Here is an 18,727-nt window from a genome sequence, read left to right on the forward strand (position 1 = left end):
CTTTTTCTTTCAACTTCTTCCATCTATGTAGGCAGTGGCATTTCCGAGAAACCTACAACTTCTCAGTTCCTTTCATATAAATAGTCACTAAGTTCTGTCAATTCTAATTGCAGATTCATTACCTCTTTTCATTCCTGCCTGGTGACGTATAGTAAGTACTCAGATGGAGGCCCAGTTCCCTAGCCTGAAGCTCAAGGTCCTTCATAATCTGGCCCCAGGCTGTTCGACCTCATCTGTAGCTACTCTACTCAGCGGTTTCCCTTGAACCCTCCAAGCTCATGTAACATTCTGACCTATTCTGTGTGTGTGTGTTTGTGTGTGTGTGTGTCTGTGTGTGTCTGTGTCTCCTTTACTGCTAGACTTTAACTTCCCCAAGGGAAAAGACCAGATCCTATTTGTCATTCATCTTGGTATCCCACTACCTCATATAGAGTCTGGCACATAGAAAGTGCTTGCTTAAAATTCATTCACTGAGACCCTCCTGTATGCCAGGCACTGCGGTACACCTTGGGGCTGCTGCAGTGCTCAGAGGCCCCTGATGCTCACACGGAGCTTGTATTTTCACCAGGGTGAAACAGTTTGTGAACAAATTAATATATACTACCAGGTGGGTAGGAGAAATGGAGAAAAATAAAGCAGTCTAAAAGGTTAGAGACTTTTGGAGATAGTGGGGAGGGAGTGGTGTTTTAGATCAAGTGTTTAGAAAAGGCCTCTAATGAGGTGACCGTTGAATAGACACCTGAGTCAAATGGGGAGGATACCAGTTGGTGTTGGGGGCAGGAGCAGTCCCGGTAGGAGACACAGCAAGTGCAGAGTCTCTGAGGTTTACCTGGGGAAAAGCCACAGGCCAAGGAAGCTGGGAGAAAGTGGCCATACAGAGTCAGGGAGGTGTGGACAGCATGTGGGTCACGGAAAATGAGGCAGGATTTTTGTTCCAGGTGTGATGATAAGTCATTAGGGAAGAATGATGTGAACAGATTTGTGTTTTATTTTATTTATTTATTTATTTATTTTTGCAACCCCATGGACTGTAGCCCACCAGGCTCCTCTGTCCATGGGAGTCACCAGGCAAGAATACTGTAGTGGGTTGCCATTTCCTACTCCACAGATTTGTATTTTAAAAGAAGCACTCTGGCTGCAGTGAAGAGAACAAGTCAATGAGACTGGAAGCGGAGGATGGGTTAGGATGCTATTGCAAATGGTCCAGTTGGGAGATGACCATGAGGTAGACTCATGTTTGGCCAATGAATACATTTGGTGCTGGGATGATGGGAAGGGACGAACTCTTTCTAGAAGCCATGGCTTCTGTTACATTTAGAGCTCCTTATCATTTATAGCCACAGGGCTGGCTTCCGTTACAGAGACTCACATAAGATTTTTGGGTCTGTCTCTGAATCTCTGAATTTTATATGAAATTTAATGAGGAATGAATCGTAGATTGAGACTGAATTCACTTATTTGGGAGCTCTCACAGCTTTGCTGGAATATATTTTATTTCAGAGCAAAGTCGGGTGATGTGTATGTTCTCATCTTGTTTTCTGTCTCGGCTGCTTTTGGATCAGATATTTGCCTGCAGGGCTTTCCAGGTGGTGCAGTGGTAAAGAATCCACCTGCTAATGCAGGAGATGCAAAAGACAAAGACTGTGGTTCAATCCCGGGTCGGGAAGATCCCCTGGAGGAGGAAATGGCAACCCGCTCCAGTATTCTTGCCTGGAGAATCCCATGGACAGAGGAGCCTGGTGGGCTACAGTCCATGGGCTCTCAAAGGGTCGGTCAGACATGACTGAGCAACTGCACACACACATTTGCCTACAAGGAGTAGCACTAGTCATTTGGCGGGTGGGAGTGGATGATATAAAGATGAATTAAATATTGCAGGATGTATTGGTCCACTGGTGGTGAAAAGATTTGAAGAAAGAAAAAAGAAAAGGAGCCACGGGATACTTGGGACATGAGGTGGAGCTGAAAGAACTTTGTGGTTGAGCAGCATGGGGTAGAATGCTGCTGCTAAGTCGCTTCAGTCGTGTCGGACTCTGTGTGACCCCATAGACGGCAGCCCACCAGGCTCCGCCATCCCAGGGATTCTCCAGGCAAGAATACTGGAATGGGTTGCCTTTTCCTTCTCCAGTGCAATGGGCTGGAATATTCTGGCACAAACCGTTGTATAACATTATGGAGAGAATGGTCACCATGTAGGTTCTTTGAAAATTGATCTCAGGCCAAAAGGGAAGGAACTGGAGAAGGGAATGGTGTTGGCCGATCCTGCACTAAGACTTGATGTCTCTATTCAGAACTGTTTCTCTGGGCTTCGTTGATCCTGCAGGAAGGAACAAGTACAGGTTTCCAGCGTGGCTTCCCAGGATTACACTTGGAGAACACTGCCGTGGGTTTTTAGGTGTTTGGCAGCAGTGTGTTTTTTTATGTTCAGAGACCGCTTTGGAAAAGACTTAGTGTTTTATCCTCTGATAACATGCCCTGGGTTTGGAGGCCTTATTTGTCAGGAGGGTGTCTGCAGCTTTGCCTCTCTCCTGTGGATGGAATCTAATTTCCAAGGACATAATCCTTGTGCTGATTGGCAGCTGCTGCTCTCAGATGCTAATTTAATGCTTTTGTTTGTTTTGTGTTTCATTCAGTAGAGAAGATTCTCCATCAGCATGTATCTTTCATTTCACCCCAGTTTAATTCCATCAGTGTCTCTTTTCACATTAAGTTGATTGGTTTAAAGTACTTATCTCTTTCATCTTCTAATCCTCAAAGTAGTTTATGACCACAGTTATTGTCAACATTTTAAAAATTTGTTTTCAAGTCTTTGATGATTGTGATTAAGTTCTTAAAAGCTGCTGATGTAGAGCATTTAATGTGAAGGAGTTCCCTCCAATAATGTTTATTTTTGAAGTTCCAGAAGAGCCTTTTTTAAAAAAGGCCATTTCACTTTATTAGAAATCAACGGTGCCCTGTGGGCCACTACGCTGGTCTCTAAATGGAACCTCAGGGCATCTTTACATTTAGTAGTTTATCCAGAATTATTGAAGACTACTGCTAGAGATGTAGCACTGAGCAAAACAAAGCCTCATAGAAACAAAGCTACCTAGTTATCTTCTGGGAATTTTTGTGTGTTCTCACAGTAACATCTCAGGTTTTTGAAGTGTGGGTTGTCCCAGACTATCCTAAAGTACAAAAGTCATGAAGACAAAAATTCCCTCCTGCTGTAGCAGCTGTAGGGGCACCTAGTGCATTATTTAATCAACTGATAAACCATCTTATTCCTCTCCAGCCATAAAGCAAGATAAGAGCTCAGAAGTCATCATTTCCCTCCCTTGCTTCTCTCTCTATACATGTACCTACATCTATTATATACTTACTCAAAGTCTCTATTCTTCTGTTCCTTTTCATCCATGTCAAAAATCATTATCACCCCATTCACATGGCACATTCCAAACATTTGAGTAACAGGGATTTTTTTTTTGTTTTTTACATGCGTGGTGTTATTTGATCCAGTCAGCTCTTAAAATAGGCAGTACTATTCTCTTGTCTCCGTGAAGATAACTGAGACACAGAAAAGATGTTGACTTGCCCAAGATCCCACACAGAATATTTAGAAAATTGAAAGTTTTTCGGTGTAAGTCCACTGAAATGTCCTGGGGAAGTGTATTTTCTTAGCAGATATAGTACCATTGATTAGACAAGCAGAGAACAGGTAGAATGAAAACAGATAAGTCCTGCGTTGAATAATAAGGTTTATACATTGCATACAAACCAGGAGACATCCTACTTGCCCCAGGATTGGACCTGCCAAACCTGCAGGCCAGCCTGTCTTCCTAGTTCGTGGAAGTGTACTGAGTTCTGTCCCAGCTGACTGCTGTCCTCTGACCTGCCAGGTATGGTGTGGTCCCTGTTCACCACGGGTCTAGGAAACCCCCGGTGCCACCAAATGCAGTAATGCTTTTCCACTGCAGACCACCAGTCAGGAGTGCCCAACCTTGTTCTTTTATTTTGTTCAGTTTTAATTGGAGGATAATTTGCTTTACAATATTGTGTTGGTTTCTGCCATACATCAACACGAATCAGCCATAGGTATATGTATGTCCCGTCCCTCTTGAACCTCCCTCCTACCTCCTACCCCACACCACCCCTCTAGGTTGTCACAGAGCACCAAGTTGAGCTCCCTGCATCATACAGCAAATTCCCACTGGCTGTTTGATGCTTGGTAATGCATATGTTTCCATGCTACTCTCTCAATTTGTCCCATCCTCTGCTTCCCCTGCTGTGTCCACAAGTCTGTTCCATCTGCATCTCCATTGCTGCCTTGCAAATAGGTTCTTCTCCTTGCTGTTTCTAGCCAGTTTTCTCCCCTTGAGTCTGACCCCATTGCCCATCTGGGCTGCAGAGCCTGGACTGAGATCCTGTTTTCATTCTGGGGACCTTTCCTGTCCCATTATCTTCCATGTAATCTGGACCTCTTTAGGTGTTTGCCTGCCTCTGCTCCACCTCCCTGGGAATGGGGAAGAACAGCCAGCCACTTGAAGCCCTCAATGATGGATTCGCTGCCAGGCTCTGTCTCACTTCTCATCCTCACATTAGCGAACAGATGGTCTTACCTGCTTTCACCTTTTCTTTTATCAGTTTCAGTCTCAAGACCTAAATATTAGCTTGAACTCTAGGAATTGTCAAGAAACTAAATTCAGTAATCCCAGCAATTTAGGTTTTAAGTTAGCATAAATATTATAAGTGGCTTTTTAAACTGAGAGGATAAAAGGGAGAGAAAGAAAAAAAATACAGAGGTGCAATAAATTATAGTTTTCATGAGTTAGTTTTTGTTTATGACACTAAAGAAACTAAGTAATGTACCTTGCTTATAGGCAGATTAGAAGGTAAAAATAAACAAAAAGGAAAAATTTACTGATGGCACCTAATATAAATAATGCTAACATCTGATTTCATAGTTGGTTTAATATTTTCCTGTATGCTCATATAGGTGTAATCTGTATATGTGTGTATTTTTAGTACCATATATGCCTTATATTTTACAACGTGCCTAAGGATCATCTCTGTCCCTTTCTCTTAAAAAATCATCATGGATGTCTGTCTAAGTATTCATGGTCTTATTTAGAAGTCACCGCATCTGTCCCTCCCAGCCTGTTTGCATCAGGGCAATGGCAGTTAAGCATAAGTTATATTGTAAATCTTAGTTTAAGATCATCTTAACCCTATAGGCACCTACTGACTTGAGGTGAGTTTGTTCAGGTTACTTAACTACGTGTAGTAGCATTGCTTCCTCACCTACAGAATGGGAACAATAATAGTGTCTGTCTCAGCGTTGTTGTGCCGATGGAGTGAGGTATAGGTATGGAGCACTTAACTGAGTCCTTGGCGTCCCCCTGATTCCTGTGCCTGCCCCGCCCCCATTCCCATCTTATGCTCAGTCGGTCAGTGCTGTCCGACTCTGCAGCCCTATGGACTGCAGCCCACCAGCCTCCCCTGTTCCCTGGATTTTCCTGGCAAGAATACTAGAGTGAGTAGCCATTTCCTCCTCCAGGGAATCTTCCCTGCTCAGGGATTGAACCCTCATCTCTCGCATCTCCTGCATCTGCAGGCTTATCCTTTACCTCCCCCGCAGCACCACTTGGGAACAGTGTGTCTGTCTTTCCCCCGACTCACAGGCCAAATGTCTCGGTTTTGTTGCTGATAACCGCTTCCACCCCACATCTGGTCTTCATCCCACCACTTCTCACCAAGTTGCCACCCTGCGTGTCACCGCTGTCATCGCTTACCTGGGTGGTTACCGGAGCTTCCTCCCAGTCTGCTTCCATCTTGACTCCCTTACGTCACTTGTCAGCTCCACAGACAGAATGTGTAACTTCACGAGTAAGTGGGTGTGCGTCACTCTTCTCTCACCTCATTACAACTTTTAGGTTGGAGGTGCTTATGATGACCAAGGAGGTCAGACGGCACGTCCTCGTGTCCTCCTTCTCCCTGACCCTCCTGCTAGTCTCCAGTGCCCTCACACACTGACCTCTGTTTAGAATCTTCTCCCGCAGAAGGCGGTGGCGGTGGGGAGGTGCAGTTCAGGTTGGGGGGCTGGACAAATGTATACGTATGGCCGATTCATGTTGATGTATGGCAGAAACCAATACAACATTGTAAAGCAACTATCCTCCAGTGAAAATGAATAAATTAATTAAAAAAAAAAAAAGAATCTTCTCCCACAGATATCCTCATGGTTAATTAACCGTCCTCACATGTAGGGACATTCTCTTATCAACTTACCCCAAACTGTAACCTCCTATCCCCCATTGACACTCTCGCTTAATTTTACCCTTTAGAATTTTTCCAGCATGCTCTATATTTTACTTAGATGTTTATTGTCTGCTTTTTCTCCTAGAATATAGGTACCACAAGGCAAGCTTTTTGTCCATTCAGTTCACTGCTGTATTTCCAGAATAAGGCCTAGCACATACACATTTTCATTAGGAGACTAAATAAATAATAACAGCAGCTAACGTTTATTGAGTATTGCACTGTGCTGATTACTATGCCTAGAATTTCATAAACGTTAGCCATTGCTGGTGATGTATGTGCTTATTATGTTTCTAGAAACCAACCCCCTGTTAAAGTGAAAGTGTTACTTTTAAGGGTGATCCATGAGCTTAAGGGCAAACATTAATTGCTGAGTTCAGCCAGCTGTAACTGAACAAACATTAAAAATGTGATTCAGGGTGGGTAAGTTTTGATGAAGAAAAGGAATGAGGAAAGATCTACATTACATAATACATATTTGCATTATGTGTACACACTCATGGGCTTCCTAGGTGGTGCAGTGGTAAAGAATTCACCTGCCACTGCAGGAGATGCAGGAGACTTGGGTTCAATCCCTGGGTCAGAAAGATCCCCTGGAGGAGGAAATGGCAACCCACTCCAGTATTCTTGCCTGGGAAATCCCATGGACAGAGGAGCCTGGTGGGCTACAGTCCATGGGGGGTCACAAAGAGTCGAACACGACTGAGCACACATACACACACAAACACATATATTTGTATTATACACATCTATGTATGTATGCACACATACTATTTTTGCTGATAGCCTAAAATACTAACAAGAAAGGTAACTTCTTTTGTTTGATACATATATGTGCTGTGGTTTCTGGAGGATGCTTGATTTTGATTCTTTTTAACTCTCTCACATAGACCATATAATCTTAGAGGGTAATATTTTTTCTTTATCTCATGTTACAATCTATATTTAACTGAGGAAATAATTTCTTTAAGGTGGCTTTAGTGCAGACAGTTTTATCATCTGATCTGTTCCTTACAGATTCCCTAAACCAGTACAGATCATTTTCTAAATTTAATCAACTGTTGCATTATTTTGCAGATCTTTTACACGAGACTTAGGAAAAAATATGTCGGTACATTTTTTTTTTTTTAACTTGACAGCTTTGTTAGTGAAAACAGCAGCTAATCGAAAGTATTATTGTTGTTTAGTCGTTAAGTTGTGCCTGACTCTTTGCGGCACCAAGGACTGTCACCCCCTGCCCCACCTCCACCCCCACCCCTGGCTCCTCTGTTCTTGGGATTTCCTGGGCAAGAATGCTGGAGTAGGCTACCATTTCCATCTCCAGGGGATCTTCCTGACCCAGGGATCTAACCCACATCTCCTGCATTGGTAGGCGAATTCTTTGCCAGGAGTCAATAGGGAAGCCCAATTAAAAGGCTAAAGACTTGGTTTTTGTCGTGACTCTTTCTTGACTGACTCTCTGGCCCCAGGCTAGAGAGTCTTTACATCTTAATTCTTCCTTCTGTAAAATGGGATGATAGTATATGCTGCACAATAATGTGGTTAAAATAATTAATACCAAAAATGCAAAGGTCTCTTTGAGTTGGACTTTTGTAAGGTGGAGAAGGACTGTGCTGTACAGACTCATTTCTGGGCTGGGTGCATAGTTGCATCTCATTCTCCTGATTCTCAAACTGCCATCCTCCTGTGTACACACTAGGAAATAGTAAATGAGTTCTAGATCTCCCTGGAGAGCATATATTTTTACTTTTCTGTTTATTCTATTTTCATTCTATAGCATTTATTCTTTCCTTTTTGTTTTACAACCCTTTCCTTGGGACTTTCCTTCTTAAAATATTAAGCCCTGGGTTTTCATGATCCACCGTCTGGAGAGTTGTGACTCCTCTGTGATGGGTAGAAAGGCCAGAAGGGGCAGTGACGAGACAAGGGAGGCAAGGAGAGGGATGGCAGGACCCACAGCCCTACTTGGATGAATGCAGCCGTCTTGACAACGGCTGTCAATTAAAGTGTAGAAACGATGCAGAGTGAAGGACTGGTGAGCATCGGCAGAGGTTATTTCCAGCAGATGAATGAAAGAGTTTAAAGGACAAACATTTGTGGGAAGAAGCAGGAAAGCACTATCAGAAGTAGGAAGAAATGAAGCTCTAAAGCACAGACCTGCGGGATATTGCCCATGTTACAGGCACCATCGCAAGTCTCACTAGTACTAAAACATAAGTACGGAGCAGCTTTCTTTAAGAGCTTTCTGTGATGGAAAGAATGAGGGCCTCTGTTGATAATGGCAATGCCAACCTCACTATTAAAAAATACCATAAACTAGAAACCAAGTTCTGAAGTGATGTGGAGAATGAAGTGGCTCTCTCCAGTTGGGAACTTCTGGGAAGCTGCCCGCAGAGCTGGTATGTGAGGTAGGTGGTTGGGGTAACAGGAAAGGCCAGGCAAAGAGATTTGCAGGCAAAAACAAGAAACTTGGTGAGTGGAGCCCCTTTTGCCCAGGCTGGTGGAATTCATATCTGCGAGATAAAATGGGAAGTAGCTTGGGTTCATGTTGAGAAGAGCCCATGATGGGAATTGGAACTTCAGGTGATGAAAAGCAGTTATCATCATCCAGGGAATCCTGGGCTAGTAGCAAGGAATTAAAGGAAGGAAAACAGATTTAAGAAACTCTTTGGTGTTAGCTTCAGAATGTGGGCATGGGAGTGTGAGGCTATGAAGAAAGTAAAATAGGTGAAGGGGGCCCCAGGTGCCTTCTGTAGAGTAGGTGGTCTGTCAGAGACCTGATGACAGGCAGTGTTCCCAGGGTACGGGCAGAGGGGATGGCTGGCACAGAGGTCTGCCTAAGGTGGAGGGACTTCGTGCGATGTGTTCAGTTGCACCAAGGACATCGGATTGAAGTTTAGGAATGATGAGGAGAACAGAGGGAGGGGAGCTTGGCCCAGATCATCTAGGGCCTCGTGGGCTTGGTAAAGGATTTGGATTTTATTCAAAATATATGTGGCAGCTATTGGAGGGTTTTAAAGGATATGCTCTATTTAACTTTTTAAAAAGATGATTCTGGCTTCTCTCTGTAGAAAGGCTTTTATGGAGGTACAAATGGAATTAGGGACAGTAGGTCAAAGGTCATAGTAGCAGTTCAGGGGAGATAGCATGTTGAGAAGTGGATAACATCTCAGGAAAGTGTGTTAGTTGCTCAGTTGTGTCCGACTCTTTGTGACCCTATAGACTATAGCCCTTCAGGCTCTTCTGTCCCTGTAATTCTCCAGGCAAGAACACTGGAGTGGGTAGCCATTCCCTTCTCTAAGGGATCTTCCCGACTCAGGGATTGAACCCGGGTCTCCCACATTGCAGGCAGAGTCTTTACTGTCTGAGCCACCAGACTGATCAAACATTGGAGAGATGTAAGCAAACCTTACTGGGCACAGACTGTGCAAGCAATAATGGAAAATGAATGGTTTCCTGTTTGATACCTAGAAGAATTTTTCTCAGTACTTTAATAACTAACATGCTTATCATTAAAATAACTGTCAAAAATGCTTACTTTGCAGAGGTCTGGGTCAATATGAAATGTGACTTAAAACCCTAAGTAAAAAATGTGAGTTAAGTAGATTTCGTAACTTAAATGAGATCAGATGTTGGCTCATCTATTGGTTCACAGCAGTGTAGTCTCAAAATAAAATGGGGATTTCTTACACAATTTGAATCCATTTCCTGAACCTTTTTGTCTTGGGTAATATATTTATATTTCAGCTTAAATTCTCCGAACTGCAATTTTCCCATCTGTAAAATAAGGGTCATAGCATTGCAGTGCAGGTTGTTCCTAAGAACTAAATGGCTCAGAGTTTAGCATAGAGGAGAAATTTGGCAAAACCCTAGTTACTGTTAATAACAGTCTGGGGAAATTCGTCAGGAGCATTTCTCTGAATCATAAGGAAAATATCCTTTTGCTGGTTAGGAAGCCAATTTCCAAGGAAGTTAATTGAGATGATTCAGATCATCAAGTGGGCCTTTGTTAAAGGCAGAGCCAGCATCTGTGTGTAGATGAGCTGCAGACGCCTCGTCCCTGTGGCAGTACTGGAAGGACCTGAACCGTGCACTGGCTTCCATGGTTTCTCCGGAGACGTGGGGCTCCCTGATCCTTGCCCAGATTCATGTGCCCTCCTCCTTGTTGATTGCCTCCTACTTGGATCCACTGCCATGTCTCAGGACCTGTTGTTTGACTAACTTCCCTCAAGAGCTGTCAGAGCAGGTCTGAGCGCTGAAAGAACTATGTGTATTCTGGTTGTGGCTTAGTTGGGAAAACTTGTGGGAAACAGTGGAACTTTCCAGTATTTTCCTTTTACTCTCCAGTGTATTCATTTCTTTCTTCATTTTTCCTAGAACTTTAGACTATCATTTCAAATGCCAAAAACAATGTAGTACTGCTCTTTTAAGCCTATATTTGGTATAGTAAGTAATCAGGTTCTGAGTACTCTTTTCTCTTTGAGTTGGGAGAATAAAAATAATAACGTTATTCTGAACATAGCATACTATTCTTGCAGATCTTAAAAAATATTAACTTTTATTCATATTTCTTTATATATATATATATATATATATATATATCAGATTTAGCACATATGTTTTTCTTTTCTGTCACAGAAAGTAGTAATGACCCTATTACTCAACTACTTGGGAGAAGAATAGATAACCACAATCATACACAAGTGTCTCTGACGTGACAGTCACTGCAGAATGTGAGCAGATAGGAAAGAGACTTCTTTCCAATATGAAAGAGACATTTCCCATGTGAGAAGAACATAACCATGGTTTTGAGAATTGTAATGTGCATCTTGTCCTTGGCATTTGCTTAATCTCCAGAAATACCTCATTAATGTTTTCCTCTGTGGCTTTTTTGTTGCCTTAGTTACATTTTTAACTATTTTAGATCTTTTAAAAAAAAAAAAAACACATCTTGAACTTTTAAACTTAAGAGAATTCTAATGTGTGAAATTCTTTGATTAAGTAAATAATACCTTAACAGGATACAAGATTTTGAAATGCTTTTTTTTTTTAATATCCTGCTTTCTAAAGTGTATAGTAGGAAATTCTTGTTTAAAATTATACATTGAAGATACTCAAAGCATAATTTCAAAAAAGATTAAGTAAATGCCAAAGATCAGAAGATTCTTACTAACAACCACTTCCATCTTGCCACCATGTTAATGTTGATGACATCATGTGGGTATAAGTCATTTGATTTTTTCAAAGAGTAAATGTGACTGAATCTTTAATGTTTGTTACCTTTAAAATGTTTTGTTTTTCGTAAAAGAATTTGTTTTTTCTCATCCTTTATCATGTTTTTGTATACCTCATTCTCAAGTAATCCTTAGTCTTTTCACTGCTATTCAGATGTGACTCAGGTTTGAGCTATGGAAATATGGAAATCAGGCAGAGTAATTTTAAGGTAGTAATATTCATCAAAATGGAGTGATAGCAATCATTTTGTTTCTCTTCCTCTGAAGAGACTGGCATATCTAAATAGACTGAACAGTTTTCTGTTGTAGATGTTTCTTGCATCATTCAAGTAAAATTGAAAGTAATTTCTGTTTCTTTGAACAGGATGGCATGAGAGGGCATTTTCTTTTTAAGAAAAATGATCATTGTATCTTACAGTGTAAAATTCAGTTGGTCATTTCAAGTATTTTGGTAAGACATTTATAATCTAGTAATGTGATCTAGTATTGTCCCTCTCTATATTGCTTAATTATACCGTGCTTTTCATAATTCCTGGAATTAGAGGCACATACCTTTATAAAAGACAGCTTTGTACTGAATAAATTCTTGTCCTTGGGGGTGACAAGCACAGCTTTAATAAGAGAAAATAAGACATTTCTCTGTGGTAAGCAATTTTTTGACCCAGTGTCTAAAATTGGAGTTAAGAGTCACAAGACCCAAACCCTACCTTTACAACCTAAGGACCTTACCTGGACCGTGTAGTTATGAATGAAACACTAATATGGTCACATGGATTATTTTTAAATTAATTTTCAGTCAACCAAGTGACATATCACTTCATCCCTCTTGCTGAAAAATACAGATAACACAGATACTCCTCCAACAACCAGACTCCAGTAGGAATGTCCATCCTCTGTAAAAATAGAGCTACATTGTACAGTTATAGAGCGATTAAGTGTTCAGTATCCTCAGAGGAAAGCCTGTTTATTGTTTCTAAAAATATTTGTGTTTCAGTCAGATTGCCCTGGGCCGAGGAAAAACTTGAACTTCTTAAGGTTGAGGAGGAGGAGAGCCACAGGACTGAGATTTTGGCCTGTGGTAGAACAGGATAGGGCAGGTAGAAGTAGAGAGGGAAGGAACATTCTTGTCCAAAGAGACACTGAAGTGTGTACAACTTAATCTAGCTAAAGCCAAACCTACATGAAACTTACTGTTAGGAGAAGCTATCAGACTCAAAATATACATGCTCACATGTACATATCAAATAATTTCACCAGAACCACCAAAAAACTTGAAATAGAAAAGATGCCTAATTCTTGCTTATAGTCCATACACTTGTTGACTACCATTGTGCATAAATGGCAAAGATTGTCCATACCTTATTTCTCATGTTCTTATCCCTGGTTTACAGATTAGGAAACTGATACTCAGAGGTGTCAATAGCCTATCCTGAATCCACATTGTTAGGAGAGAGAGGTGAGAGTTGGATGCTGTCATTTAGACAGGCTCTTTTCTTGGCATCATGCTTCTTTGGAGATCAGCTAAGATAATCCCTTTCTGGGATATACCGGTACAATGATTTAATGCCTTTGACTCACTAAATGTCAGAAAAGTTTTGAATTCTCTTGGCATAAACTCATTACAATTTAATATCATTGTAATTTTCTGAACATCTTCTTTTTTAATGACAGAAAAGACACTCCCTAAATGTTTAACCACAGACCCTGACTCAGCTCTGGCCCATTAGTTTAAACCCTCCTTGTCCATCAGTTGAATGTCAACTGGTGTTTCAGGCCTCAGGAATCCCCATTAATAGCAGTGGGGAGTGTTTTAAATTCCCTTAACCTTAAAGTTAATTTAAAACAAACAAACAAAAAAGCACAGTATCATTCTCAAAAGCCTCACCTTAATCTGCTCTTAGCTATAGTCTCAACGTTCTAGTAGCAATCTCTCAGGTTGTTTGGGGGTTTGTTTGTATTGTTGGAGCACTAAAAACTTAAATGAACCTGCAGAATTTCATGACTGAGTGTCTGCCCTGTTTTTCCCTTTTTCTAGGTCTATAATTAGCAGAAGATTTTTCTGCATAGTTGGCACGCTGTACCTGTATCGGTGTATTACAATGTATGTAACCACACTCCCAGTACCCGGTATGCATTTCAACTGCTCTCCGAAGGTAAACCTTTCCTCACTGTAATTTCCCTTTTTGTTTTTTCTCATCTTGTTCAGGGGGTCCTTTGATTTAGGCCAGAGGTGAAAATTTCTTTAGAATCAACCCCCCTTGCCTTCATCTGGGAACATTACTGAGCAATATAGTTAGGTGACCCCACTCCTTCTCAAAATTCCCAAACCCCGCCAGCGCTTCCCAGCTGGGGAAATATGTGGTCTAGTTAGTGTGATGGAAGCAGTTAAGCTTTGTGTGTGGGTGTAGCTCTTTGGTTTCCTGCCAGACTTTTAAAATATCATTCGCTCCCTTGTTAACAGCTCCAGAAGCTTTTATATGCTTTTCCCCTCTCTTAGATGGAAAGTTCAATTTCAAATAATATTTTTTCCTTCTTTCTATTAAGCCCTACAGTGGAAATCCAGAAGAGCAGAGCTAGAGACACCATTCCTGTCTCCTTGCACCCTTTTGTTGTTCAGTTGCTCAGTCGTGTCTGACTCTTTGCGACTACATGGACTGTAGCACGCCAGGCTTCCTTGTCCTTCACCACGTCCCAGAGTTTGCTCAAACTCATGTCCTCCACCCACCAAATAAGATCTCTCCTCCCTGGTGGTACACTTCACTGTCCTGATCTTCTCTAGTAACAAATAAGCTTTTCTTTAAAATAAACTGTATTCCTCTCGCTCTGTCTCTACCTTCCCATCAGATTTCACCTAACACTCCTTACCCCAGCCTCTGCCTTGGCATAATTTCAACTGGGAAGATCATCATAACTTTATGAAAGAATTAGCAGGAGATTTAGGTTTTAAAATGTTTAGCTGCATGAAAGCTCTTCAATGCAAAAAGAAGTAGAAGCAGCTCATTTCCTCCATCTGGGTGGGAGAAAATGTGGAATGCTTTTACTGTATGTTTGAAATGTTTGGAAGCATTTCTTGGTATCACACTTGTGCTAGTGAAACATCCTTTCAGTTTCATTCATTTGCCCGTGTGTTCCTTCCATGAGAGACATTCTTTTTGATAGAATCTTGGAAGAGAGCTGAAAAAAATCAATCCCTTGAAAGAAGGATTTTTAAAGTGGTGACTTTATGATTTGAAATTCTGGATTTGTTTAGGTCGCTTGCTTATTGTGGGTCCCCTTCCTTCCTAGACTTAACATATGTGCTCAGAGGTCTCTCGTTTCTTACTCCACTTTTGCGTTCTTGCTGCAATCTGTTTCTGCAACTAGAGAAGCCACCCTAGAGAGTGGATGGTCCCAAGGTTCCATCGTCTCCCTCAGCAGTCCTGCCTCCCTTTACCTCCTTCTTGCTCTTTCTTCAGCCATTCTAGAGAAGCCAGCCTCACATCTTCTTTATCCTCAGTGAAAACTCTTCGGCACTTGCCTGAAGCTTCTGACTCATAGGAGGTTTCTTGTTGTCACTGAGGATCCAGTGATGTAGACATCCACAGTGAGGCTGACTTGATAAGCAGTGTGTTTTCAGTAGTCGGCTGATTGATGGTTTCGTTCAATCCTTAAAAAAAAAAAAATCTGTGCATGGGGAGTTTTGCCACCAAGGAGCATGTCATACCAGTTTAGGTAGAAGTGGAGTCTGGTCAAGCCCATGTTGAAGATAGACCCAGCATCAAGGGGTCGTGCTGTGTAGCCTTTCTCCCAGTTCTAGTTGCAGCCTATTTCTTCTTAGGACCTCTGCAGCTCCACTAGTCACCAGCAAACCCACTGATGGTTAGCACTGGCACTTATATCTTGAGTCATCAGCATGTCTAACCAAGATCTTGCAGTTAAAAATAGCTTGTGGGTTTTCTTGGTAAAGATAGAGGTTAACAGGAACTTGTGCCCAACCAAACCCAAACATGTCACTTGTTTATCATGCTGCCAGAAACCCCAACTAGGGCCATCTTTCTGTGACAGTCTTCTGGATATTGGAGTCTTTAAAGTGAAGTATACAGGAGGGAGTGAAATGTTAGCAAAAATTACTAGTAAAAACTCATTAAATCTAATTCTTTTGTAGAACAGAGCTCATGGAAGAATGGGTTCAAATAACAATTTTTTATTCTGAAGTTTTTCAACTGTATCCCAAGGAAGAGAAACCAGTATAAGGAACCTTCATATACTAACACCCAGATTCAGTTCTTATCAAGATTTGCTTACATTTGCTTCATCTTACTTTCTTTTTTTCTTTTGAAGTATTTTAAAACAAATCCCAGACAATGTTACTTCATTGCTTCATTCATATTTAATATGCATCTAAATTTTTGGACATTTTATTTCATAACTTTAATTCTGTTGATACCTTCAGCACAATTAACTGTAATTTTTTGGTACTGGCAATTACCAGTTCATGGACTATCTTGATTGTCTTTAAAAATGCCCTTTATAAAAAACAGTTGATTTGGGTAAATTAGGATCCAAAGACCATATATAACATTTAGTTGTTCTGTTAAGTCTCTACACTCTAGAGCAGTTCTTTCCTCCCCACCCTACCCTTTTTTAAATCCCATCAGTAACTGGTACAGATCTAGCAGTTGTCCTGTAGAAGACACCACATTCTGGATTTATCTGTTTGTTTCTTTGTAGTTCAATAAACTTCTTCCTCTCTCTTCCATATTTCCTCTAAATAGAAAGTTGTTGTGGAGACTTGATTCAGTCATTTTAATTTTTTGGCAAGAACACTTCATGGGTAAATTAGAGTGATTTCTGAAGCTAGATAGAAGAATTGGAAAAGGTCTTGAAGGCTTGGTGGTACCTCTTGGAGTCAGATTAAGCTTAAGAAATTGGAGGTCAGACAAGGGCCAGAATACTATAGTGGGGAACAGTGTCCGAAGGGAGCAGAGGGTGTTGCTAGAGAAATCCCGGAGACCAGCTTTGCCTGCCTTGGAGCTGTAGCTGGGGCTGGGTTAGTCAGAACAGAAATGAACCTTACTGAAAGTCATCCAGTCCAGTGTCTTGATATCCTCGCCACCACCATCTTAATCAAATTCTCTCTGAACCTTTGCACAGAGAGGGAGTTATTACCTGTAACAATGCAAACCTGCCCAGCAGTAGAAAGAGCGCTGGGATCAGAGTGAGGGTGGTGTCACCCGGCACTTGCTAGTGTGTGGCAGTTGCATCTAACATCTCAGAGCTTTTGTCCCTTTGTTGGCAAGACAGGGCTTATGACATGCATTAAGCACCTGCTGTGACTGAGGTACTGGAGAGCAAGGGTGAGCAAAGTCGATGGAAGTCCCTGCCTTTGTGGAAAATGCCTGAAAACCACCTCAGCCAAACTTGCATCTTATATAATGTGGGAAATGCTGTTGTATGAGGGCCTTAAGCTAAGTCACTGGCCCTAGGGATAGAGAGGAGGAGACCAACCTGAGCAGTATTTGAGCAGCTGAATCAGTACAACTTAGCAATACATTTGATACAGGGAATGAGGAGATAAAGGAAGGATTTCAAAGGCAACTTCAAATTAAACAAATAGAGATTGAGGTACTTGTGAGACATCTAACTGGTGGTATCCAGACCGATGAATAGTGTGAGTCTGAAGTTGAGGGGGAAATCAGTGCTAGAAATTAAATATTTGTGATTCATCATATCCTGGATGGGATGGATATGGAGGAAAAGGCCAGAGACAGGACATAAAAGTACGAGGCTTCCAGAACTGGTTATCCCCTGACTTGAGACACCATCCAAGGCCTGTCGATTGGTGGATACTCTTAATGATTGTCAATTGTCATTAAACTCCAAGGGTAGAGAGTTGATCTTTAGAATATGATTTCGTTTAACATAGGCGTGTGAACTTGATTCTGTCATCATACAAAGCTCCATATATTTAATTCTTCTCTTAACACCCATTCTCAAAAGGTATGGCTTCTAAGAAAAATGTTCCAACAGGTATACAGTATTAATTATGAATATTGTCCCTAGTGCTTGTTCATTTGATGGCAGTGTTCTCTCATTTCATAAAATGTTACAGCTCAGGGAAGTAATTGTCATGTGAAATAATGAGGTGAGGAAGAGAAGGAGGCATGTCGTCAAATACTCCTGTAACAGAGATGAGCCGCTGGGGCGTGGGAAGGGAAGGAGGCATTCACTTCCTGGGTCAGGAGCTTCTGGGAGACATTTGACTAGTGTCCCAGTATATGACGTGCCGGGCTTAGGAGGTGGCCAAGTTTGTGATCCCTTGATTACCTCTTGTTAATAATCTCAACGCAGCTTTTCTCCAAGGAGCATGTGTCCAAACCAGAAGACACCCTCTTGTCATCTTTTCCAGCTTTCTAGGATTCAGTTTTTAAAAACAAAAAAAAAGCAGAAGCATTCTTCTGTGTCCTAAGACTTTTGTAAGAAAAAATGTTGTTGTTTTAGCAGACTCTACAAGAAAAAAAAAATCCAAATCTACCCCAGGTCCCATATATACAGATACACTAATGTTATTGAAAGAGAGGGTATAACTTATGCTGTTTTCAGCTCTCATTTTAATAATCACGTGTTAATCGAGTGGCTGTGCTTTAAAGTGAGATTCACGTTGGTTCTGTTTTTTGGTCTCCATGGTGACCTTAGATTTGAAAACCTTCAAAACGAGAGAGTTGTGTTCCCGCCTGGGTACTTAGCTGGCTAATGCCTTAATCTGACATGGTGTTTTCAGTGAAATAATTCTCTTGAACTTCAAAGATATGTCTTTTTATTTTTCCTTGCAATGTACTTGAACATAGCCCACTGTTGGACAAGGGTTATGTTTGGGTGGCATCTGAGATTAATTGTTCAGTGGAACAATAAAATACACATGTATTAACAGAGAGATCTTCGTATTCTTTACTGCCACTGTCAGCTTTTGTGTGTGTGTGTGTTGCACAAATTAGAATGATCAAAGCACTCCTTTGGTTCGCTGCTAAGCCACGGTGTAGTAATTCTCCCCCTCCTGGGTCTCTTTACTGGCATATGTTCAGTCTTATAAGACACAGGATTCATTGCTTTTCAGGATTTTATATCTTTTTAAGTTCTTTCCTGCTTTCTTAGGTAACAGCTTGAGTGTTTGAAAGCTGCCCTGCTAGCTGACAAACTTTGATATTCTGATTAGCTTC

At 41.3% G+C, this 18,727-nt stretch overlaps 1 protein-coding gene across 17 annotated transcripts in view; it reads left to right on the top strand.

Moving 5' to 3' along the window:
* Positions 1-18,727, top strand: part of SGMS1 (sphingomyelin synthase 1) — a 330,821-nt gene that overhangs the window by 292,344 nt on the left and 19,750 nt on the right. For all 17 annotated transcript variants that reach the window (XM_081556966.1, XM_081557014.1, XM_081556948.1 and 14 more), the window contains one exon: positions 13,567-13,684. In XM_081556966.1, the coding sequence (XP_081413092.1) occupies positions 13,567-13,684 (118 nt within the window). The remainder of the gene's footprint in view (positions 1-13,566; positions 13,685-18,727) is intronic.

The sequence above is a fragment of the Giraffa tippelskirchi genome, chromosome 2, assembly GCF_054371585.1.
Source record: "Giraffa tippelskirchi isolate mGirTip1 chromosome 2, T2T-mGirTip1v1.2.pri, whole genome shotgun sequence".
Lineage (NCBI taxonomy): Eukaryota > Metazoa > Chordata > Mammalia > Artiodactyla > Giraffidae > Giraffa > Giraffa tippelskirchi.